General features: G+C 37.1%; 2 protein-coding genes across 2 annotated transcripts in view; one reads left to right on the top strand and one right to left on the bottom strand.

Moving 5' to 3' along the window:
* LOC102746541 (phosphorylase b kinase regulatory subunit beta) overlaps positions 1 to 19,230 on the bottom strand; it is a 249,833-nt gene extending 230,603 nt beyond the window's left edge. The window contains exons 1-11 of the mRNA XM_081806639.1: positions 19,118 to 19,230; positions 18,508 to 18,601; positions 12,608 to 12,691; positions 12,078 to 12,182; positions 10,555 to 10,637; positions 10,262 to 10,352; positions 5,219 to 5,280; positions 4,970 to 5,132; positions 3,733 to 3,814; positions 1,780 to 1,837; positions 561 to 651 (exon numbers count right to left, since the gene is read on the bottom strand). Coding sequence (XP_081662765.1) covers positions 561 to 651; positions 1,780 to 1,837; positions 3,733 to 3,814; positions 4,970 to 5,132; positions 5,219 to 5,280; positions 10,262 to 10,352; positions 10,555 to 10,637; positions 12,078 to 12,116 — 669 coding nt within the window. The 5' untranslated portion in view covers positions 12,117 to 12,182; positions 12,608 to 12,691; positions 18,508 to 18,601; positions 19,118 to 19,230. The remainder of the gene's footprint in view (positions 1 to 560; positions 652 to 1,779; positions 1,838 to 3,732; positions 3,815 to 4,969; positions 5,133 to 5,218; positions 5,281 to 10,261; positions 10,353 to 10,554; positions 10,638 to 12,077; positions 12,183 to 12,607; positions 12,692 to 18,507; positions 18,602 to 19,117) is intronic.
* The window catches only part of PHKB (phosphorylase kinase regulatory subunit beta), a 141,913-nt gene that overhangs the window by 106,636 nt on the left and 10,832 nt on the right, over positions 1 to 24,445 (top strand). Inside the window, exon 15 of the mRNA XM_081807891.1 lies at positions 13,540 to 13,637. Coding sequence (XP_081664017.1) covers positions 13,540 to 13,637 — 98 coding nt within the window. The remainder of the gene's footprint in view (positions 1 to 13,539; positions 13,638 to 24,445) is intronic.

Genomic DNA, 24,445 nt, shown 5'->3' with positions numbered 1-24,445 from the left:
AAGCCTGCTTCTCCCTCTCCCACTCCCCCTGCTTGTGTTCCTGCTCTCGCTCTCTCTCTCTCTCTGTCAAAAAAAAAAAAAATCTTTAAAACTGTTTTCCTCTATTTCAGGATATCCATGGCAGCTGACTTATAAAAAGTATCTATATTCCGGGGCGCCTGGGTGGCTCAGTCGTTAAGCGTCTGCCTTCGGCTCAGGTCATGATTCCGGGGTCCTGGGATCGAGCCCTGCATCGGGCTCCCTGCTCCGCGGGAAGCCTGCTTCTCCCTCTCCCACTCCCCCTGCTTGTGTTCCCTCTCTCGCTGTGTCTCTCTCTGTCAAATAAATAAATAAATAAAATCTTTAAAAAAAAAAGTATCTATATTCCTTAATCCTAACATAGATGGACTAGTAGAAAATTAAGTCAATAACTGGTAAAGTTAGTGAAACAAACACTTCCTACATTTAGAGAAGCTTTCACCCACACACTTTAAGACAAAAAGACATACTTAACCCTCAGAATGCAAATAAGCCCACACGTTTCAAGCAGCTTGAATTTTTCCACATTCTGTGTATGTTACCTGCTTCCCATGTACCAGAAAAGTAGTAATGTGTGGGGCTATAGAGGAAGAAAATTTCTGGGCAAAGGCAGCCCCGTAGCGTACCGCCAACCTGAGTGTGTCAGTAGAAAGCCATAAAAGGGAAAATACAGTAAATAAACTTCCAGGAGTTTATACTTTTAAAACGTAAGAGTCAGCACTCTAAATATCTGCTAGTTAATGCTTTATCTAAAATCCAAGTATAATAACATAAAGCAAAAACAGGTTCACTTAGCAAAAAATTAGACTATAGACCACATTTGAAACATACTGGCTGAAAAGCAACATCTATTGCCTTGCATGCCTTACTGTGCTGAGAATTTACAGTGCAAATTTGAGATTTAGCCAGAGGATTATTATATTACTTCTTCTGGGTTGGAATGATATATTTACTATAAATCACAGAGTTGAAATACCGCTAAGAGATTGTCTTGTCAAATCCCTTTATTTTAGAGATTAGAAACCTGAGGCTCATTGAGGTTAAGAGCGCTGGATATTTTTTTTTTTTCCCAAAATGAGATAATAATGGGTCATTTAAAAAATACTTGTACTCTTACTTTCAAAATGTTAGATTCTGCTAGTAAAATGGCTAGAACTGCTTCAAAATACAGAGGGCTATGCATTTAGGCATACCTACCCCATTGTGAACTGAAACAATTTTATCTCAACTTGCCCTATTTTTTTTTCAACCCCTGAGAGACTACTTCTGCAGAATATATTAGTTATTTTACATGAAGCAACTACAATCACTGGGATTCATTCAACTTAAGTGGTGAGAGAACTGCCTTCTATTATTTTTGCTTATGATTAAATGAACCATTGGTCTCTTTTCATGGCCTTCTATAATAACAGAACAGATTTCCTGAATACAAAGTAGAACCTAAAGCACCTTGCTGGGATGGAGGAGGTGCAGTGTAGGAAAGAGTCATTAGCATATCATTCCAGTGAATACTCTCTCCAGGTTCTATTCCTATGGAGGTCCTTATTCCCAGACATTACTTTTAGTATCTTGGGAGAGCCACAATATAATGGAATGTAGAAAGATCCTTAGAAAGTAGACAGAATCAGAATGGCCGTAACCTTGGAGTTTAAAAGTAAAAATTAGGATAAATAACCATCTTTACGATTGGCCATTATCTTTATGCCTTTAAATATGACAACACAAAAAATAAAACACAGTGACAAAGACACTAATACGAACCAAAGCTTTTTGCTGCCAGCTCTTCTATAGACTCTCTCAATGTGATCAGAAACGGTACCTAGACATTGGATAATAGAGTCTTTGTTGAAAAAAAAACCCTTTTAATTAAATGAATAACATTTATTCTCTTTTAAAAAACCACTCTTGAATTTCATTTTGTTCCACTAGAGTTAATACACCCACACCCATTAGTCTTCTGAACTCCCTGACATATTTAAACATGTAACCCAATATATAGTGTGAATGTCCCAGCCATAATTACTATTTAGTTTGAGTATATGATTTTGGTGAGTACTTTATTTCTTGAAATTTATTGTTTTCCTAATTAACATACAATCTAAGTTTTTAACAAATAATATTATTTTAATTAGCACAGAAAATAAACAGAATACAGCAAATTGAGCAAGTACTGTAGACTCTGAATATATATGATTATTCATTTTTTTGTCCCATGAAAGTTTATGGAGACTCTATTATGTGCATGATCATTCCAATACATAATAGTCCTCAAAAGACACCACGGGGCTTCATTCTTTGGCCACAATTTACATGTGGTCTGGCTTTGTGACTAGCTTGTCAATAAATTAATGATGGTGACAGGACAGAGTAGCAAAAAGGAAACATGGGGAGAGAACAATTCATTTTACCATGAATTTATTTTTATAGCTTTATAACAAATTGGATAAAATTACATTCAGATTCTGTAGATGCTTATGATTTTCATTGTATCATAAGATTTTACAGATTTAAAAACTTAGTCTTTTAAATAAGCAAAAGATGAGTATTATTCCTATTTATAAAAATAGTTGAAAAAATAATTCTCTCAGCATTTTCATTATAAACTATTTTATATAAACTTTGTTTTATTTTAAAGCACTATTAAAATAACCATTCTGCGTTCTAGGTTCCTATTAAAACGTTTGCTTTTTAAAAATCCTATTGTTTTAGTTAAAGTATGAATTTCAATGAATGTCCTCAATATAATTGGGATTCTGCTTATAGTTTCAAGATTAGAATTAGAAATTAGAAACAAGTTAATTAGAAACATGAGGGATTCTGTTTGAAATTTGCTTAAAGTTTTTCTGCCTTTAATCAGTTAAGAAAATTAAGACTATTCAGCTGACGTATATAATATTCAAGAAGTTTATCTCTTAGCTACAATAATGTAAAAACTAAGTAGACCTTATTTGAATAAACAATTATGTTTAGTTCACTACTAAAACTATATATCTTATTAATTACATTGCTGTTTAGAATCCTGACTCAATCTCTAATCCTAAACAAATCAACATGCCCCTCTAACAGAGGACTTTCAGATGAGCCAAAAACTTTGAGTATCTTGAAATATATTCTATATTATTCTATATAATAAAACACTAGAAGCAGGCCATGATGGAGAATTCAAGGATTCATTAGTGTCTCAACATACAAGTGTGGATTTCAGGGGTAATTGGGTTGCATCCTTAATGCAGAGAAGACATGATTAGAAATGATTTATTTTTGTTAACAATGTTTAGAGCACAATTCTATTAAATGCCATGTTCCACTGGCTGCTGCAGACCATGAGGGAGCTAATTTTTATAGCTATCATGATTCAATATTGTTCTTAAAAACATTCAGGAAATAAAACTGGAAACAGAAACTGTCAATAAAGAACTATTAAAGAGTCATCAGAGGTTAACAGTCACAGGCAGAATCAGGCTCTAAGACCATTCAGACAATCAGAGAAACAATCAAGCATCACTGCATGAAAGCAATTTAGGAGTTCATACATCAGTCTATTCCACTCTAGGGGGTATGAGTAAACATTTTCCATTTAAAGGTTAAAAAAAAAGGTTTAATGGAGGATAAAATAACTTATTTTAGTATATATTCATTATGTATATTTGCTATATGTTCAAGAATAGAGAGGTCTCACTATTTAAAAATGTTATCTTAGACATGTATACTTACCTTCCCTGGTGATGAAGTTGGGGCCTTCTCTTTTGAGCAGTATACCCAGCAGGATGGCTTGGCTAGCCAGACAACTGCAGTCCTAAAAATACAAATCACAGTGAGTAACTGGAATAAAATGGGTACAAAAGTTATCATAGGGAGTAACTAATCAGGCAACCACATGATGCAGAGAGGAAATCTGCTACAGAATTAAAGAAAAATAAAATGTTACTGATATACTACCAAGCATTAGATGACATTAAACAACTCCTTATCTTAGGTATCTTGGAGACAGAGAGTAGACAGGTTGGCTTCCTGATACAGTATTTAATAATCGAATCTTCCAGGAAATAAGATAACCAATGGATAGAAAATATATTGTCTACAAGCATTAATACTTGATTAATATTTGATTCTGCCACTCTGAGAACATCCCTTTTGACTTTGCTTATTCATAAATGAAAGACCATGTTGCTATCAACCTGTTATGAGGAGATAGATAAAAGGAGGGGACATGTGTAGAGTGCTTTTTATACATTATGGCACCGTGCTTTGTGCTTTATGCTTACCATATCATACTCATGTTTATGGAGATCTATAGATAATGTCAATCAATAACAAGGACAGAAGATGTCTGGTAGGATATATATTCAACCTACATGCTCAAATTTGTGATACGGCCCAACAAGATGTCATAATGTTTTAGTTCTATCATTACAGTTTCATTTCCTTGGATAAGTACTATACCCCACTCTCACCCCACCTCTTTTAAAATGCAAATAATCTTAAAGAAGGTAAAGTATTAGGTTGTTAACATAATATTCATATGAATGTGGTCATAGGATTGCTTTCCTCAGTGACTGGAGAGACTTAAAGCAAGCATTAAGACCTAAACACAGGGATAAGACAGAAGATCCAAGTTGGGAAAAGGATGGGAGAGTACTAAATGAGAAGTCCGGAGATCCCAAAGGCAACTATTCCTGACATAACTTCTTCAATGGCTCATATAATTCCTTCATACCCAAGGCAACCCAAATCATCCACACTTCTTAAGCATCTTTAAGACATCCACGCTAATGTTAGACCATGAGAACAACCTCTCATTGGTGCCTCTACCATGGAGAGGCCGTCTACCTCTTCCTCCAGGCACTTACAACTACCTTCTCTGAGAGGACAAAAGAAATATGGCTTGGCCCTGAAAATTCCTGCTCTGCCAACCTCACTCAGAGCCATGTGGGAATTACATCTTCCTCACATTCAGTTTTTGAAGAATTTCGTGGGTGGACTTGTTCTTCCATTCAGTAATGGCGATATCTGGTTGCTGTTTTAGTTCAGGAGCACTGGAGGTACTGCTTTGTCGTTTGACTTTTGAATGTTTTGGAAGTTCTAGTTCCTCAAAACTCTTAAATTCTGGAAGCCTAGAAATTAAAAGAAAAAGTTTCAGACTTCCTGCATTTCTAATTCTAGTTTCCTGCTTTTCCAATACTAACCCAAAGGGACTTACTCTTCTGTGTCACTGATTCGTAGGAAGTCAAGTTGTTCTACTACAGCTCCAGATATTAGTGTCTGAAATGTGAGAAAAAATTCACAACTCTTAAATTCATGAAGCCATACCCTTATGATCTGTGTATATATGTTTCTGTAAGTATGTAATACTCAAAAAAGTTTACTTTAAAAAGTACACACAATTCTTTTTTTTTTTTTAAGATTTTATTTATTTATTTGAGAGAGAGAGAGAGAATGAGAGAGAGAGCACGAGAGGGGGAGGGTCAGAGAGAGAAGCAGACTCCCTGCTGAACAGGCAGCCTGATGTGGGACTCGATCCTGGGACTCCAGGATCATGACCTGAGCCAAAGGCAGTCGCTTAACCAACTGAGCCACCCAGGCACCCCACACAATTCTTAATTTCTTAAATGAGCATTCTAAAATCAGGTTTGCATATACAACAAAACCCTCTTAAAAAGAACATATAAATCATGCTACAAGTTCATGGGTCATAATAAATAGGAAAGTCAACATGAGATGAACTGTATTTTCTCTCTGTTCTGAGAATTGTGGGCATTTATTTTTAAGCTAGAATTAAAATTCAGTACCTATTAACATGTTAAAAATAGTTTGAAATTAAAAAACAAGGAATACTAAAACTGTCTTGAGAAAAGATGATGTGAAATTGCACGTTGGATTCTGTTACCATGATCTATTTCAGGGCTATCCAGTTATGGGATACTCTGCCAAGTCTCTGTTTTTCAGGGTCAGGAAGTTGTTGATTACTGAGGCCAGTCCTTCTCTACATTCTGGCAACCCATATCTGGTCATTTTATTTTTCATTAGTTCCTGATTATAGGTTAGCACACTAAATAAGGCCAAATTCAAACACAGTTTTTATTTGTCAGTGGTTCATAGTGAAGAGCATAAATGAATGATAACCCACAATGGTTTTTTAGCAATATGTGTCACTTCTAATTATCTGATGAACTGTCAGATAAAACTGAGAAATGTACTGCATAAAAAAACCCATAAATTATTATTTTAAAAATAAGGCAATTCTTCAATCAAAACTGTCTTACATGTATTACTTTCTCAATTTTCTCACTGTTTTTTTCAAATAGGAAGCAACATGACACAGGAAATGTTGCACTTGTTGGCTAACCACCCAGAGTTGTGCTGCCTTCTCCTCTAGTGGAAACTCATAAACAAAGTAGATCATCAACAAATACCTACTACAAATGTCAGGATAGACATATTACCAGCAATCATACTAAAGCGTCCTTTCAGAGTTTGAGTGAGGAAGGCCAAACATGCAACCAATCTGCACATTTTCATGTGGCAGCAACAGTCAAGGTCTGAGAGCAGTCTGTGCCTAGGCAGAGAGCAGTGTTGAGCATAATAAAAGTCCGCTGAGTGGTATTTCCTAAGATTCAGGCTGAGATCTACACATCTTGCTCTCTGGTTGACTTGTTAGACAAATATTCATTGAACACCTACCATATTCCAGGCACTCTCCTAGGTATTAAGGATATAGCAAGAATAAAATACACAAAATCCTTGCCCTCTTGAAATTGACCTTAGCTGTGTGTAGGAAGAAGACAATATAAACAAACAAAAAACTAAGTATGTTATGTCAGATGATGTTAAGTACAGAGTAGAAATAAGAAAGGTAGGGGATGAGAAGTGTTGGGGCAGGAGAGTAGGAGGAGGCAGGTTTGCCATTTTATACAGGCAATCAGAAAAGACTTTTCTCATACAGTGACATGTAAGCGGAGGCTGAAGGAAGGACTGTAGTCAACAATATGGATCTTAAGGAAGAATGTGCGGGGCTGAGGGAACAGCAAGTGCAAAGTTCCTGAAGCAGAAGCATACCTGGTGTGTTTCAGGAGCAGTAAGGAGAAGAGTGTGGATGGAATACAGTAGACAGGACAGAGTGGTAGGAGATGAAGTCAGAAAAAAAAAGTCCAGATCATGGACGGTGTAAAGACCACTGGAAGGACTTTGGCTTGTTTTCATTTTGTATGAGTGAGAAAGTCAGTAAAGGCTTATGATATGTGACATAATCTAACTGCCTTATGACCAGGTAGAGTACGAAGATGCTAACTGTCTTATGGCCAGTAGGAATTTTGGAGACTGCTGTAAAAACCTAGGCGAGGCATGATGGTAACCTGAGCTGTGATGTTAGTGTTAGATGATGGGAAGTGGTTAGATTCTGGATATAATCTGAGGGTAGAGAAAACCAGAATTGATAATGGATTGTAATAATGTGGGATATGAAAGAAAGAGAAGAGTCAAGAATTATTTGATGCCCAAATCTAATAGCTAATACTGAAAACATAAGAAAAATAATTTTGATTTAATATTTTCTATTATTAGCCTACCCACTCCATATACTGATTAAGCCCATATGGTAAATGTTAATAGGCAAATGCTAAATTCCATTAATAGTCTCTAGAGCTTTTGATAAAAAAAATTCAGTTGGTTAAGAGAGGCTCCTAAATTAGTTTTATAAAAAATATTACACTTATGATTAATTTACTAGCCATTAATACTTTACTTCTCATGGTAATTAAATGACTTAACATTGTTATATATATGTCAGATGAAATATAATATTGGTATCCTGCTCTGTGATACTTAATTATATCCCACCAAGTTCCTTTACAGCTGAACATCCTACCTGAGACTGCACTCCATCCTATCATTCTGCATTGCTCCCTGGCTTTGTTTTTGGTTTGGTTCCCCCACTAGAATAAGTCCCATGAGATCAGGGACCTTGTATATTTTTTTCACCACTTTATCTCCAGTGCCTAGAGAGGGAGCTCAATGAACATATGTTGAATCAATGAACCAATATTCATACCTTTCCTAAGAGAGTATAGTAGTGAGCAGAGCACTCTGGGAATTCAGAGATAACTCAAGCTTGGCCTGAAAAAGTTTTCAATCCACAGAGAGAAGCAGACACAAGAAACTAGCTACACTTAAATTAAGAACTATAGCAAAAGTTCAAGCAAAATGCCACAGAAACATATTGGAATGAGAAATTAATTCCAAACTTTGAGACTTCACTAAAGAGGTGACATTGACCTAAATTATAAAATTATTTAGAAGGGAAAAAAAAGAGAGAAAGGCAACTCTAGAATAGAATAACAGCATGAGCAGGAAAAAAATTCCAATTACATTCAGGGATTTTGAAAGTATTCAGTATACTTGGGGAGTGGAAAGCAGGGCTGGGAATGAGCTGCATGGAAAGATCCTGGGTGATGAGGTAGGAAGGGAAGTTGAGGCCCAGTGATGAGAGAGACTGTGGAACATGGGCTAAAGAAATTTGAAAGGGCTTGAAATAAAAAGAGAAGCATATAGGTGTCATTTTCATTTACTATATTAAAGAGAAGACAAAGGCTAGGATGGGGTGATGTGGGGTCGTTGTTTAATAAGTGTAAAGTTTTGCAAGATGAAAAGAAGCTTATTCTCTGGTGAAAGACTCTGTACTCAAGGGAGGGTATAGGGCACAGCAGAGAGCAGGAGACACAGTGGGACCCCCCGGCTCCTTCCCCAACCCTGTACTCAGGATATGAAAGCAAAACGTATGTTCTTCAGGCAGGAGGTTAGATGTTTATTTTGGAAAATGAAGGGCCTAGGAGAAAAAAACTCCAGATATTGGCACCTGGGATTTCCCCCAACAGAAAGAGCCCTTGCTACCAGATTACCTGATAAATGACATCATCATGACAAGAATCCTTGTTACCAAACACAGAGCTTCCAATAAACTTATTCTTTCATTCTTAAAAGTGAATGGATAGCTAAAGATTACCACACATCTGACAAATGCCTCCAACATGAAAGACTGAGCACAAAAAAACAGAAAAGAAACCTGAAAGAGATCAGGCAAGAAGAAAATTTCAAAAACTCTCAAGTAAATAATCTTAGAAAGATAAAAAATAATATCCAGAAGATAAGAACATGATACTATGAAAAGGGATAATTAAAAACATGATAGCCAAAATATAAAATTTAACAGAGAAGCTGCATGATAAATATGAAAGAAATTTTTCCAGAAAGCATGACAAAAAGACAATAGAATAGCAACAGAAAGCGACAGAAAATAAGGGGGAAAAGATAAAAAATTTAGATAAAAAACAATCAAGTATACAAAACACAAGCACTAGTGGAATGAGTATGTAAACATGCCATTTGTAACATTTACCTACATAGCTCCCTCTATAAATTTTCCTCTTTCTTACTCAATATTGAGAAACTGCTACATGAAAGACTCTATGAGATAATCAAAATTTTTTGTAGAAAATAAGGCACTCAAGTCCATGACAGACTACAGTCTGAGCAGTTCATGTTAAAGGTCATAAAAGGATGTTTGTTCCAGAAGAGTGGTGTTATATTTGGTCTAGGTGATTTTGCAGAACTGGCCCTAAAGTTTGGTAAGATTTTAAAGTGCAGACATCTTGAAAGAATGAAGGATATTCCAGATAGAGGAAATGGCATGAGCAGAGGGGCAGAACCTCACAAAGTTAGAATACAGTAATTAACTTGTATTGGCTGAAGCACAAAGAGTGTTTAGTAGAAGATAACTGTGGGTGGGGAGGCTGTTCTGGCTAATAGGGAACCACAAGGGGCTTCTGTCATTTAGGAGTTATGAAGATAATGTTGTGAGGTCCTGAATCAAACAACGATCATCTCCAGATTGGATGTTACTGTGAAGCAGGGAAAAGAACACTGGACCAGGGAGTTAGATATCTTGGACCAGGGAGTTAGGCAGGTCACTTCACCACTCTGGACCCCAGCTTCCTCAACGGCAAAACAGAGGTTGGAGATGAGGTATTAAAGTCTAAAATTCTGGTTGGGAAACCACTGCAAATGTCCAAGCACAAGACTGAAGGGATAAAATAAACAGGATGGTTACAACAGGAATAGGAAGGCAAGGAATAAACTCTTAAGACAAAAACCTTAAACAGAACATATATTAAGAAATACAGCTGTGTATTATATATATCTGTGTATTAATTGTCCTGAAACAGAAACACACTGAAATTCAAAATATTACCTGTAGACGATCAACATGAACTTTGACTCCTCCAACTATTCCCTTTTTAAAGGATGCTAACATATCTAATATGGGGTTGAAGCGGCTACCTCTAAAAAATATAAACAAACAAAAGGTGCATTATTAATAACAGAATGAGAAATAAAAAGTTTAATACTAAATATCCTTCACATATGCAAGTCTCTCTGCCACATGCTGACAGAGACATAAAAACAGTAGGAGGTCTGCTTCTAAAGGGTTCATAATGTTAAAGGGGGTGAGATGGGTGCACCTCACTTCTTTTATCAACCTACCGTATATTGTCTTCCCGGATGAGAACAAGGAAAATTGGACGTCCATGCATTTTCCAGTATTGCTTAATGAACTGTAGTGCATTCTATCAAAACATAAGAATGAGGCAGAATGAAATGGCACTGTATCTGAGCCAATCAGGATGTTTAACCATTTGTGGCAAAGAGCCAACAAAACTCTGATATATGAAGATAATTCACAGTCAAACCCTGGATAATATAAACTACAGGGGTAGAAATATTCTGATACAAACATATATACAAGTATGAATATATACAAAGTTAAGTTTAAAACTTTATTGATTTCAAACTTTGTTCTTAAAAGTAATCAGATTACATATATTTTAAGCCTGCTTCTTTTCTGGTGGCCTAATGAATACAGTTTAAGAATGGTCCCTGGAGGAAAAAAGAGACAGAGAGAGAGAGACAAACCAAGAAATATTAACTATAGAGAACAAACTGATGGTTACCAGAGGGGTGGTGGGTAGGAGGATGAAATGGGTGATGGGGATTAAGGCGTGCACTTGTCGCGATGAGCACCAGGTGATGTATGGAATTGTTGAATCACTATATTCTACATCTGAAACTAATATAACACTGTATGTTAACTAACTAGAATTAAAATAAATACTTAAAGAAGAAAAAAAAAAATGGTCCCAGGGAGGAAAAATCAATCCAGGGTTGTCATCCAGAAGATTAATCCTCATCCCACATTACTGTGCATTTATTACAGCAGGTAGAAGAAACTAGACTGAATCTATACAGACCATCAGAAATGTGGAGAGAGTTCTTTTTTGACTCAATTTCTACTCTTGTCATCATCATTGTCATCATATCAAAGACTTACATAACACTTCACCATATGTCAAGTACTATTCTGCGTGTTTTATATACATTAACTCATTTAATTCTCAGAATATCCCTATTATTATTCAGTTATACAGATAAGAAAAGAGAGACACAGAGAACTTAAGTAACTTGCCCAAGATCACACAGCTGGTAAATAGACAGTAGAGCCAAGATCTTAACAAATGTAATCTGGCTCCAGACTTCATGCTCTAAACCATGACTCTAAGCTTCTCTTCTCTGCAAATGGAAAAGGGAGTGGAGATTTTAACTGACTAGATGTTATGAGTTAGTTGAAGTTTTACTTGACATTCTTCATAAATAAAATTATTTTGCTAACTCAACTTTTTTTCAAAAAGAGATAAACTACTGCTGTCATATGAACATGGTTTCCAAATGGTTTCCCCTCTGCTTTATAAACTGTATCTTTTCATTCCATTTGTAGAATGGTCTATCAAGCAAAGTCATACAACTTTACATAAGACATACTCCATCTATTATTCTAATACTGCAAGCAATTTAACTTTCTCCAAAGCCATGCAGATGTTGTTTTACTTTCATATTTTACACCGTGTTAACACAGTGTCACAGACACCAATGAGCACTCAATTTAATAACATATGATAAAATCAGTAGAAACCCAGTCATCCAATTTCAATAAAAAGGGGTTCTGAAGCTACCTTTATGTCATCTATCAGCAGTAAAACATCTTGAGACATGTAGAAATCACTCAGGTCAAAGATGATAGGGTAACAAACCACAGTCTTTCCTAGAATGCGATAAATCTGTAAGAGATAATTAAAAAAGTACAAAACAGGACCAAAGGCAAATGTACAGTAGCATAAGTCTTAATAAAAATTAAAACTGATTAAGAAATTTCAATGTTTCGTGATTGGATCAATAAGATCAGTATACTAAAGAGTAGTCTACCTCTACTGTGATAGAAAAAGCCTCTGAATAAATACTGTCATAATCAGGTACCTTACAATGTTCAGAAATAATATAGGAGTGTGATGCTTATTCTTTGCTAGAAGACTTCTGTGATATCACACAAAACAAACAGTAAGATTTACTTGTAGAAAATGATAATTCAGATAACCAGCCCAAGTATATAATAAAATGTGAGAATGGATGCAAAGCAGGTCAAACATCATTTCATTCTGTGGTATTATAATCTGAACACTGCTCCACAAGGAAATTTTATGAGCACCTTTGATGTACCGAGGCAGCCAATGGGCCTATCTGGCCTTCCGGAGAGTCCTAATTTTTCATTGATTCCCAGGTGGAAATAAGCCTGTAAGACATAAATTTATAAATCAGTCAGGCAAGAAGAATCCATGCTTTCCTTTTTGGCCCCTTTATACCCCCTGACTAAAGCCCTGCTAATTTCTGATCTTTCCAGAGGAAAAGTGGCCAGGGAAACCTTACTCAATAGACCTGCTAGGAAAACAAGCTAGCCAATGATGTCAACTTAGATTTGGGGGCACTGAGAGATTTGAGAGCAAATCTTTGCAGATCTACTTAGCAACATCCTAAAATCTGACATTGTTCTTGTGCTGTCAAATGTACAACTTGCATGGCTCTGTCCAATTCATAAAAGAACACAAAGAGACAAATGCTTCCTGTGTGATTAAAAAAAAAAAAAACGGGCTAAAGTTTTAATTCAGGGCCTCACATCTCCTACTAGATTCCCACCTTCAAGTATTTCCCATCAAAATGGAAATGTCTTTATTGATTTTTCTGATTATATGAATTTTCTGAAAAATTTAAGCCATGTGCTCGAAGTGAATGGTCCTGTTTACTCTCACAATTCCATAGGTAACAACTCTTGCACTTTGGTATATGTTGAAGGAAGTATAATTTATTGTGTGAGCCCTAAAAAACACCTGATGTATAGGGTTACAGATTTTTAAAAGTATATAGATGAATATATACTCATATTACATACATATATCAATATGTGCATATATTTACATAAACGGGTTCATAAACTATATATATGTATCTGTTTGGTGTCCTACTTGTTAAAACTTAGTATTGTGGTGTTCCATTTCAAGATGGTAGACTGAGTCTGTGCATGTACTCTACATTTCAGTGTTGAAATGACTGAAGAAATATAAAGACCTCTAAAAATATCTGTAGGACTAACTACTGGAAAACAGAAAAAGGTGCCACAGTGGAACAGAAACTTCTAGAATTTCTACAAAGTAAAAACGGATGGATTTGGAATGAATTAGAAGGTAATCAGTGCCAAAGCTGAGCACTTCACCCAATAAGACGCCTTCTTACCCTATTTAATACCCATCCCTTGATGTAGGTAGTTCCCAACTTTTTGTTATTTCAAAAGCAATTCAATAAACATCTCTGGACACTGTACTATTATTTCTGCAGAATAATTTCTTAGACTTGCTGGATCAAAGAGAATATGTTTTCTTTGAAACATACTGCCAGGTTGGTCACCATGTAGAAACAGTGGACCAATTTATATTAGCTATTAACAGTGCATAGGCCTTTTTTGTTACTCTCTTGGGTCAAAATGACAGTTCATCTTAGTTTTAAACTACTGTATTCAAATATTTTATGGTTGAACATTTTCCCATATATTTAATGGCTACTGGTATGTTCTATAAATTTTTCCATTTGTTCCCTTTTCTTTTTTTAAATTTTATTATGTTATGTTAATCACCATACATTACATCATTAGTTTTTGATGTAGTGTTCCATGATTCATTGTTTGCGTATAACACCCAGTGCTCCCTTCAATATGTGCCCTCTTTAATACCCATCACCAGGCTAACCCATCCCCCCACCACCCTCCCCTCTAGAACCCTCAGTTTGTTTCTCAGAGTCCATAGACTTTCAGGGTTCGTCTCCCCCTCTGATTTCCCTTTCTACTATCTTCCTTTTTCTTTTTTTTTTTTAACATATAATGTTTTATTTGTTTCAGAGGTACAGGTCTGTGATTCATCAGTCTTACACAACTCACAGTGCTCACCATAGCACATACCCTCCCCAATGTCTATCACCCAGCCACCCCATCCCTCCTACCCCCCAACCACTCCAGCAACCCTGTTTGTTTCCTGAAATTAAGAATTCCTCATATCAGTGAGATCATATGATACACGTCTTTCTCTGATTGACTTACCTCACTTGTTCCCTTTTCTACTGGGTATTTCTCATTCTTTTTGATTTGTAAGAGATCTTGGTATGTTAAGAATATTACCCTTTGTATAAATATTTTACCCAGTTTGCTTATCTTCAATGTTGTTACGAACTGCGAGAATGACTGCATAGTAGGTCAAACATCATTTCAGCATGCGTTATTTCAATCTAAACATTTTCCTACTAGGAAATTTCACAAGCACCTCTGATGTGCCAGGTTGTTTATCCCATCTTCAGCTGTATTTAGTTAAATTTGTCAATCATTTCCTTAAAGGCTTTTTTAGCACTGGCATTATTCTAAGAATGGACTTTCACTCCAAACAGTTGTAAACTGCTCTTCTATTTTTTCTTCTAGTGATTTTGTTTATATCATTTAAAAAAAAATTTGAATCTTTAATCGGTCTGGAATTTATTTTTCTCTTTGATGAGAGGTAGACATCTAACCTGTTTTCCTCTGAACTGACTTCAATTATCAACCTCATTGTACACAAAATTAATGTCATCACCAGAGGTCTCTGGTCATTCCGCTACAGAGTACATGCCCATGTCAGAGTTAGCTCTGTGTCTCTTTCTCCTTCTGCATTGCTAGGTTCCTAGAGAATAGCATCCCTTCAGTTGGTTGGCACTGTGCCTGACACAGAGCTGGTGCTCAGGAAATACCTGATAGATGAATGAGGGAGAAACTGAATGTCCTCCTGAGCTACCCGGCTGTGAATACTGACTCTGTAATAATGACTCTCATATTAGACATAGTCAACTGGCCAGAAAAAGTACCCTATAAGCATTAGGATATATAACTGCACTGAAACTATAGCACACTACACTAGATGGAGCCCCCTTTCTCTCAAATATTTTCAAATTTTCAGAATTAAATGTATGTCTAATCTATTTTAGATTTCTTCTTTTGGACAAGTGATCAATTAACCATGTACAAGTTAAAATGTACCGATCTAGATCTCCTTTAAATACTACTCTATTACAGTGAAAGGATTTTCCTTAATTTTCTGAACCAAGGTACAGCAGGTCTATGACAATTATGTAGACAGATCTGGAATGCTCCCCACATTCCAGGGTGTGGATAATACTGTCCCCACATTGTACACATGTACACCATTTAATCCACTGAAATAGTATATAGTAATGGCTAAACAACAGAACTTCATTCTAGATCACACTATATTCATCTCCCCCATGAAGCAAATCATACCACAGTCACCACATCATGAAACACTAATTACACACAGTATAAGGCCTGCTCTCAGCTGTCTGCTCTCATAGACTGTTAAGCGAGCTGAAGGAGGGTACAGCTCCTCAGAACAGAGATTAGCCACTGGCATAAGAATATGTGTATTAACTAAGATTTGAGGGAACACTTTCACTTTTAAAAGGTGGGCTTATCACTGTGTAATATATGGAACTGTTGAATCACTGTATTATAAACCTGAAACTAATATAACACTGTATGTTAACTACATAGGAATTATTGTTTTTTAAAGATGGGCTTATAAGAAGCAATATACTAGGAAGTATATCTTAGAGGATGAATCCCCACAAGCAGCTAGCTTGGAACACAGAGGCTGTAACAACAGAGAATCTTCTATCTTGACACATGTTTAGGGAAGTTGGACTCTTGGCTCCAAATCTCGTTTTACCCATACCACATACCCATTTGTTCACACCATTTGTTCACAACATCTTTAAAACAACAAAACATAAAATAAGTCAGGTCCTGTTAGAAGTCTTCACCTTACTCTTTCAATTTATTTTATTTTATTTTTTTTTTGAGAGAGAGTACATGTGCATATGCACTAGTTGAGGGGAGGGGCAGAGGGAGAGGGAGAGAGAAAGAGACATTCTTTTTTTTTTTTTTTAGATTTTATTTATTTATTTGACAGGGAGAGAGACAGCGAGAGAGGGAGTACAAGCAGGGGGAGTGGGAGAGGGAGAAGCAGGCTTTCCTGCTGAGCAGGGAGCCCAATCCCAGGACCCCGGGATCATGACCTGAGCCGAAGGCAGACACTTAATGACTGAGCCATCCAGGCGCCCCGAGAGAGAGATTCTTAAGCAGGCTCCACAGTGTAAAGCCTGACTCGGGGCTCAATCCATGACCCTGAGATCATGACCTGAGCTGAAACCAAGAGTCTGACGCTTAACTGACTGAGCCACCCAGGTGCCCCAAGTCTTCACCTTAGTCTTAATGGAATGTTTCCTACCACCTCCACAGCACCTTGTATAAACATCTATTATAGCACTAATCAAGGTGGATTGTAATTAACTATTTTTCCTTTCATACCAGTAGACTCAGAGTTCACTGAGAACAGGGACAGAGCACAAAGCCATTTTATCTGAGCGCCCCACACAAAATTCTGCACATAGCAGGTGTTCATTAATGAATGAATGAATAAAATGCCAGAAGCCATGCTTATCTTTTAAATCTTGACTGCATGTTGTCTAGTAGAGTACAGATTCACCTACCATAAAAAAGTTGCAATATAAATTAGGCCTGAAAAAAATGGAGTCAGGTTTATTTGCTTTGAGCACATGTTTATCAAAGAAAAATAATCTTTGTTACTATTCTCTGGAGCTTTCAGTGAGGGACCATAAAAAGTGTATCAGCAAATATAGCCAGTAATGATAGAGTGTTAGAGCCTTAGATTTTCTCCACTTCATGCTGCCTCCTCTCCTTGCCTCATGAATCCTCAGTTCTCTCTCCTCTTCTACCACAAAACCCATTTACATCTTTGCGTGATTTCAAAGTGTTACCTACTCTAGGGATCCTTGCATTTTCAGCCTTATCTCTTTAATCAGAGGGGAAAAGAGCTCTAAATTTGTTATAGGAGGTTTAAGAGCTTTCAAAGTGCTGGTACTCTGGGTGATCTGATACCCAGGTTCTGGTTTTGTTGACAATGGATAGGGTCCAGTATGATCAGCAGTGACACTCTGAGGCCCTGCCTTCTCCCATGCAATGTGCACCTCACTTCTCTAAGCTTTAATTCCTTGTTGTACCATCAAGGTTTTGACCACAAAAGTTTGTATCAACCTAACTGAGCTAATCTTGATTATTTGAGAGAGAAAATTCTAATCACTTACATCAAACACTTCAGAGTTTGTTCCTGTACTGTTTTTAACAATTACTAAGTAGAAGTGGTGGTTTATAAATAACTGGTGGAATCGGGCTCCCTGCACAGCGGGGAGTCTGCTTCTCCCTCTCTCTCTATCCCTCCCCCCTGCTTATGCTCTCTCTCTCTCTCTCTCTCACTCTTCTCTCTCAAATAAATAAATAAAAATCTTTAAAAATAAATAAATAAATAAATAAATAACTGTGGAAGTCAACAATTTTCTGTCCCTAATGGGCAGGAATATTCCTAAATAGGCATTTCTGAATCCATCTGCAGAGCAGTACATGCAAAAGGCCCCCAAAGTCACCTTTTAATCCAATCTAAATAGGTATGTAACCGCACCAAAAATAAACTCAGATGTTACTTTGAGACCAAGCAAACCAAAAGGGTGGGAATTACTTCAGACTCTAAACAGTAAGGCAAAAAAAAAAAGGGAAGTAGTTATTACCAATAAATATTTAGATGAGAAATTTCCTTTAATAGTTAATTAAGGGAAAATGATCAAATCCAATGTAAAGGTTAATTTTACACACAAGGTATGAAAATTCAGGTTAATTTGTTATTTAAGTGCTCAGTCTAGGTCAGTAATAGACTTTAGAAGTAAGAATCAATAAGACCTATGAATATAATGTATACACACACAATGCAGGGTTTTTTTTAGTAACAACATCTGATAAGGTAGATTTCTCAACTTAATTAGAAAGACTTTTGGATTGATGACACTATCTCAGAATCAGACTTTAACTATGCTACCTGACTGTAAACTAAGTCTAATCATCATGCTCTAGCACCTCCACAAAGTCGACAGTAAAGAAGTAGAATCACTTACTTTCACCAGCTCCTGCTGAGCCCAAATCTGAATGGGTTCCACCTGTTGAGGAGTTTGAGTCTGAATACCATACGTGTTGAGGAAAACTTGAAGGCTAAAGAATACAGGGAAAAAGCAAGAGACATTTTTAGGCAACGCATGTAGAATGTGGAGAATGGTGGAGGAGGAGGAGGGGAGGAAGGAGACTACGCTAGCTTGGAGAACATTTTAATTTATCAACATGAGGAATATGCCATCTGTGCTGGGATCTAGAGACCCTCTGGGGTTCTTCACAAGGCATCAGGTGGGAGCTCTGGGGGCCGGCAGAAAGAGTAAGCACTGATTTGGGGAATTCCCAGTATTCGTTGCACTAACTTCTCAAAACTACACCCCAGGCAACACTGGCACAGGTCACACAGTCTTTAATATTCACATCAACTGAAACAAAATTATTTTTAAACATGAAAAGAATGTTTTTCTGGCACTTAAAGTAACATTAATGACATCCTTGAAACCCCGTCAAGGGGTCTGTGAAATTAATCTCTACCACCATACTCAATATTGCAACATAAAGCAGTAAGCCCCCCTCCTTTCCTCCCAAAGGAACACGCCACCCGTCTGGATTTCATACCGTTGGCTTTCTGCTATGAGTGCTACATGAACTACCAAATCATTTTCCAGTGGGCCCTGTAATACAGAATAAGGGGCGGGGGGGGGGGGAGAAACATTTTAAAAGATCTGGTCATCATCAGCTACAATGAGAATCAAGGACAATATTAACCATCTCTAAGTAGTTCATTAAAATGATGGACACCTACTGGCTCCATGCAGTCACCTCTCTCTCCTTGCTCTCCACTGCCTACTAATCAATTTGATGGTGTAGACAGAGTAATGGAACACCAAGGAATGGAAAACCATAAATCTCACCCCTACCAGACGGGCTAGCCTGTCAGGCCTATTTTGCATGATGCGTAAGAGTAGTGTGGGGACTGAGAGTCATTTTCCGCCATTTAACTCTGAAGGAAAGAGAAGGAACTAAAAATAAAAACCCAACTTCTGTATTCTCTGTAAAAAAATGATTGTGAGTTAAAATTGTTCATTTGACATCTTAACACATATAAGGCTATTCCTTTCTTCTTAGCCAATTTTCCTTTGGCATCATTTATATCAAAATAGCTTTATTCTAACATATAGTTCCTATAGTAGAGAATGAACTACCCAGTTGACTATGTAATTAACACTGTGTTCATTAAATACAAGCTGTTGGGCTTGATAGTTCTAATCAAAGATACTGTTGGATATTTGCTACTCTTTTCATGTATGTGTGGAAAAGATTCACTATAGCATATATTACACATTGTTAAAATGAACCCAATTTTGAGCCTGTATTAACAGAGACCATTAAGAAGTATCAATAAATTACAGTATTAGGAAGCTCTAAAAATACTGATCAAATGTAATTTCTTTATAGTAATGAATCCAACATTCCCAATAGTATGCTGTAAATATCTGATTTACCATCAGTCAGTTCCCCTCTATGGTATTAAATATGTCACTAGAATTTATGTATGATGGAAAGCAAGAAACACCAGAATACATATATCAGCAGTAAATACCATACAATCAAAAGGATGGTTCCCAGAATCATTGTGAAAATGCCATTTCAGGCAGACTTCCATGTGATTTAAATGAATATATAAGAGAAAATATGATATAACAACCCAACAAAAATAAATACACATTAAAAATGCCATAAATTCTATTTTTATTTGATAAAGACCTTAAAAGTTAATGTTACTCAGAAGGATGAGAAAAAATTAATTATTCACAGTCTCATCAAGATTTCTAACACCAAATGAATACATTAAGCCTATTTCTCTCAGATGAAATCTAATATTTACTTCATCAAAAGAAGTAAGCTTAGAGTGGGCAAATTATCCACAATCTTCAGTACAATTATGGATTCTTAAATAAAAAGCAAATGAATACATATACAAGAATGTAGATAATATTTCAATAACAATAAATAAGGCAGCTTACAGATCCTAATTGGCAAATTGGTATCTTTTTTTTGAATCACAGACCTTTTATGATAATGTCTTTACTTGTATGACAGAGTACTCAGATCTGAAATGCCCACTACACATATTGAATCATACTAAGTATTTGGTTAGGAGACTACTAGATGGCTAAAGAATTCTTTCATTGTAAAACCTCAGCATTTCGGAAAGTTACAATTCACAAAACTTCTATGATGATCTTAGGCCTTCACCATAGCCCATAGGGGACACTGCACCCTATTTATACCCCAGAAAAAATTCGGCATGGGTAGTCCCACCTCGGTTGCTCCCTTCCTCTCACTGCCAAAGTTGGAACCATCTTTTCTCTGTTTTCACCATTTTCTTCAAAGCACCAACATTTTGTCTAAACCCATGAAGTCTCTCTGAAAACTTCCTAACAGTAATTAATATTTTCTATTTCTGGATGGTATTTCCCTTAATATTACTATAATATTTTCTCCTTTTAGGTTCATAAGTACACACACACACACACACGTGTATATATGCATATACATACTCAAGGCCTGTATGGTATGGTGCTCTCCATTTCACATGTATTTATGTACTCATTCATTTGATCAATAGTTAGGGATTCTAATATACAAGCCCTATGCTAGACCCTGATGTTACAAGATAAATACAACCCAGTGTCCCTCCATGAGGAGTTCAGAGTGTCCTGGGACAGACGGACAACAGACAAGCTTTCAAATATGTGTTTATTATCATGTGAAAGTATTTCACTGATACCTTTCTTTGGTAGTATAGACCTAATTTTTTTAAAAAAAGGGCTGCAGGACATTACATTACATGGACATACCATACTTTATTTAAGGAATGTTTATTTTGATGGACATTTAGGTGGTTTCCAATTCTGCAGAGAATATAATAATTGTCCTTATCTCAGAGAATTGCTAAGGATTTAGGGAGGAACAAAGTGCTAGGCACAGTTTTGACACCTAACAAAAATAAAGGCACTAAAACTTACTGCAGTTGTATTTACTATTTTCACATCTATCCTAGGACAGCTGCTCCTCTCTTCCTTGTTGAGATTTGCTTTAATACCTAAGTTGCCCTAAATCTCATTGGTTTCCACCATTCTAAGACATGAGGACCATCCATTACCCCATTTTTGTATGGCTAGTTCTTCTCCAAAGAATTCCAAACATCTTTTAAAAGAAATCTTCAGGTGACTTAACCACTTTCCAATTTTCTCTCCTTTTATTTCTCAAACACAGACTATAGCTATCTTCTTACCTTTTACCTTTCTTGCCTCTATAATTCTACATTCCGCCATCTAACCTACTTTCCCTTTTAGAGATGGAAATCCTCACACTTCAGTCCTTGGTCTTCTCATTCCACTTCTTTCTCTTTCTTTGTCTCTTCTTTCTCTTTCTTTGTCTCTCTCACCAAACTCAATCACTCTGGTAGCTTTAATTATCACCTCTAAGCAGATCATTTCATATTTATGTTTCTAGTCTTGAACTTTCTCTTGAGTTCTAGTGCCCATATTTTTAACTGCTTTCTGGACATTTTCTCTTGGCTATTTCCAAAGTTAAAAGTTCCTGAACTCAACACCTCACCAATCCTACCTCCACCCCAAACAGGCTCACTCTAGCTCAGAATGTCAGAATCATCTTTGACTCCTGTTTTTTACCCTCCATATCCAATTTGTCATCAAAATCCTGTTAATATTTAACTCATAAACTATGAATCTTCTTTTCTTGAATCTTCTTTTCATTTCTGTAGCAATATTCAGGATAGGAAAGTACCAACCATAGCAACAAACACTTCACATAACACTCAACATTCTATGTGCAAGGCACTGTTCTAACAAACCATTAATTTATAATAACAAACTATTATTTCCATTTTCCAGATAACAAAACTGATGCAAAGAAAGCTTAAGTAACTTACCAAGGATAGAGAGCTAGCTAACAGCAGAGCTAGAATTCAGACACAGGCAATTTGACTACAGCATCTTTGCTCATACTCACTCAGTTATTCTGCCTCTCAGAGAGTGGAAAGGGGGCAGATGTTAAAATTGAAAGGTCCACATACAAGTCCCATCTTATCACTTGACCTGCATGATCCAGGTCATCTAATAGATGCCTTAAATTTGTCATGGACAAGACTGAACCACTGAATTCCATCCTTAAAGCCACTCATCATCAAAGTATTTCTTACCTCTTTAAGACCTGATCTAGCCAAAAACGTGTAAATCATTCTTGACTCTTTTTTCCTTCAAACCTCCTAACCAATAACAACAACAACAAAAAGATAAGTTATTGAGCACCATGAAACCACAGGAAATTAGTTACTCATCAAAACACCCATACTTGGTAGGGAACTATTATTCTCATTTACTGATGAGACAACTGAGGCATGGAGTTGTTAAAAAAAAATTTAGCTAACATCACATAGATAATAAGTGGCAAAGGGGAAATCCAAATCTGGGCGGTCTCATCTATCTCTTAAACATTACAGTATCTGGAGGTGGGAGGAACAAGATGACAGAGGAGTAGGAGACCTAAATTTCATCTAGTCCCAGGAATTCAGCTAGATAGGTGTCAAACCATTCTGAACACCTACAAACTCAACAAGAGATCAAAGAAAAGAATAGCAGCAACTCTCTGAACAGAAAAGCAGCCACTTTCTGGAAGGTAGGATGTGTGGAGAAGTGAATCCAAGGCGATACTCGGGAAGATAGACAGTGGGGGAGGGGGCCTCCGACCACCACTTCTGGCAAGTGATAGAGCCGCCGAGCACAAAATCGGAACTTTTAGAAGTCGGCTCCGCTGAGGGACGTTGCTCCAGTGGCTAAGTGGGAGGTGGAACCCTCACTGGGACAGTGTGGTCTCAGGACCCTCGGGGTCACAGAAAGACCACGGGTGCCTGAGTGTGGCAGAGCTCCCAGGTATCAAAGTGGGGAAGCCGGCTGCAGAGACGGAGCCGAGGGGCAGGCTCTCAGCTCGGAGTTGCCATAAACCATGATCCACAGCACAGTCAGGACACTGCTCCTCCAGCAGGGACCCAACAAGCGGCATATCTGGGGAGATTCCCCTTCCCAGGGAGGAGAGGTGCCGGAGCGCACCACAGGGATCTGCTGGGTTTGGAGAGTCCACACAGAGTCGGGTGCCAGAGATAGAAACGCTCGGTCACAGGTTGGGTGAGCACGGAGTGCGACTGAAGACAGAGGACACAGGAGTAATTGACTGCTTTTCTCTGGGGGCTCACTGAGGAGTGGGGCCCCGAGCTCTCGCCTCCTCTGGAGTGGAGATTGGGAGGCCGCCATTTTCACTCTCGTCCTCCAAAGCTGTACAGAAAGCTTGCAGGGAACAAAAGCTCCCGAGAGCAAAATCGAGCAAATTACTTAGCTCTGCCCCCAGCAAGGGCAGGGCAATTCCACCTCCAGCAAAGACATTTGGGAACCACGGCAACAGGTCCCACTCCAGGTTGATCAGCAAGAACAGCCAGCCAAGACCAAGTTTACCGATCAATGAGAATGGCAGAACTCCAGCACTAGGGTAATACTGCACATAGAATTCATGGCTTTTTAACCATGATTCTTTAGTCTTTCAAAGTTAATTTTTTTAATTTTCTTTTTTGTCTTTTACTTTTTTTTTTGGAATTTTTCTTTTTCCCTTTTTCAACCAACATCTTATCAATCCCGTTTTTAAAAAATATTTTTTATTTTTCATTTTTAGAGTCATATTCTATCCCTTCAGAGTAGTTAACCTTATTTTTGGTATATATATATATAAAGTTGTTCTCTCTTTAAAATTTTGGGATACAGTTTCTTCTAACAGATCAAAATATACCCTAAATCTCTAGTGTATGGCTTTGTTCTAGTCTCCTGCCTGATCACACTCTATCCACCCCCCCTTTTTTTTAATCCTCTT

This window comes from Leptonychotes weddellii, chromosome 16 (genome assembly GCF_054177405.1).
Source record: "Leptonychotes weddellii isolate Sample4059 chromosome 16, ASM5417740v2, whole genome shotgun sequence".
NCBI lineage: Eukaryota > Metazoa > Chordata > Mammalia > Carnivora > Phocidae > Leptonychotes > Leptonychotes weddellii.
Note: the sequence above shows the minus strand (reverse complement) of the source record. Positions and strands in the feature narration are given on the sequence as shown.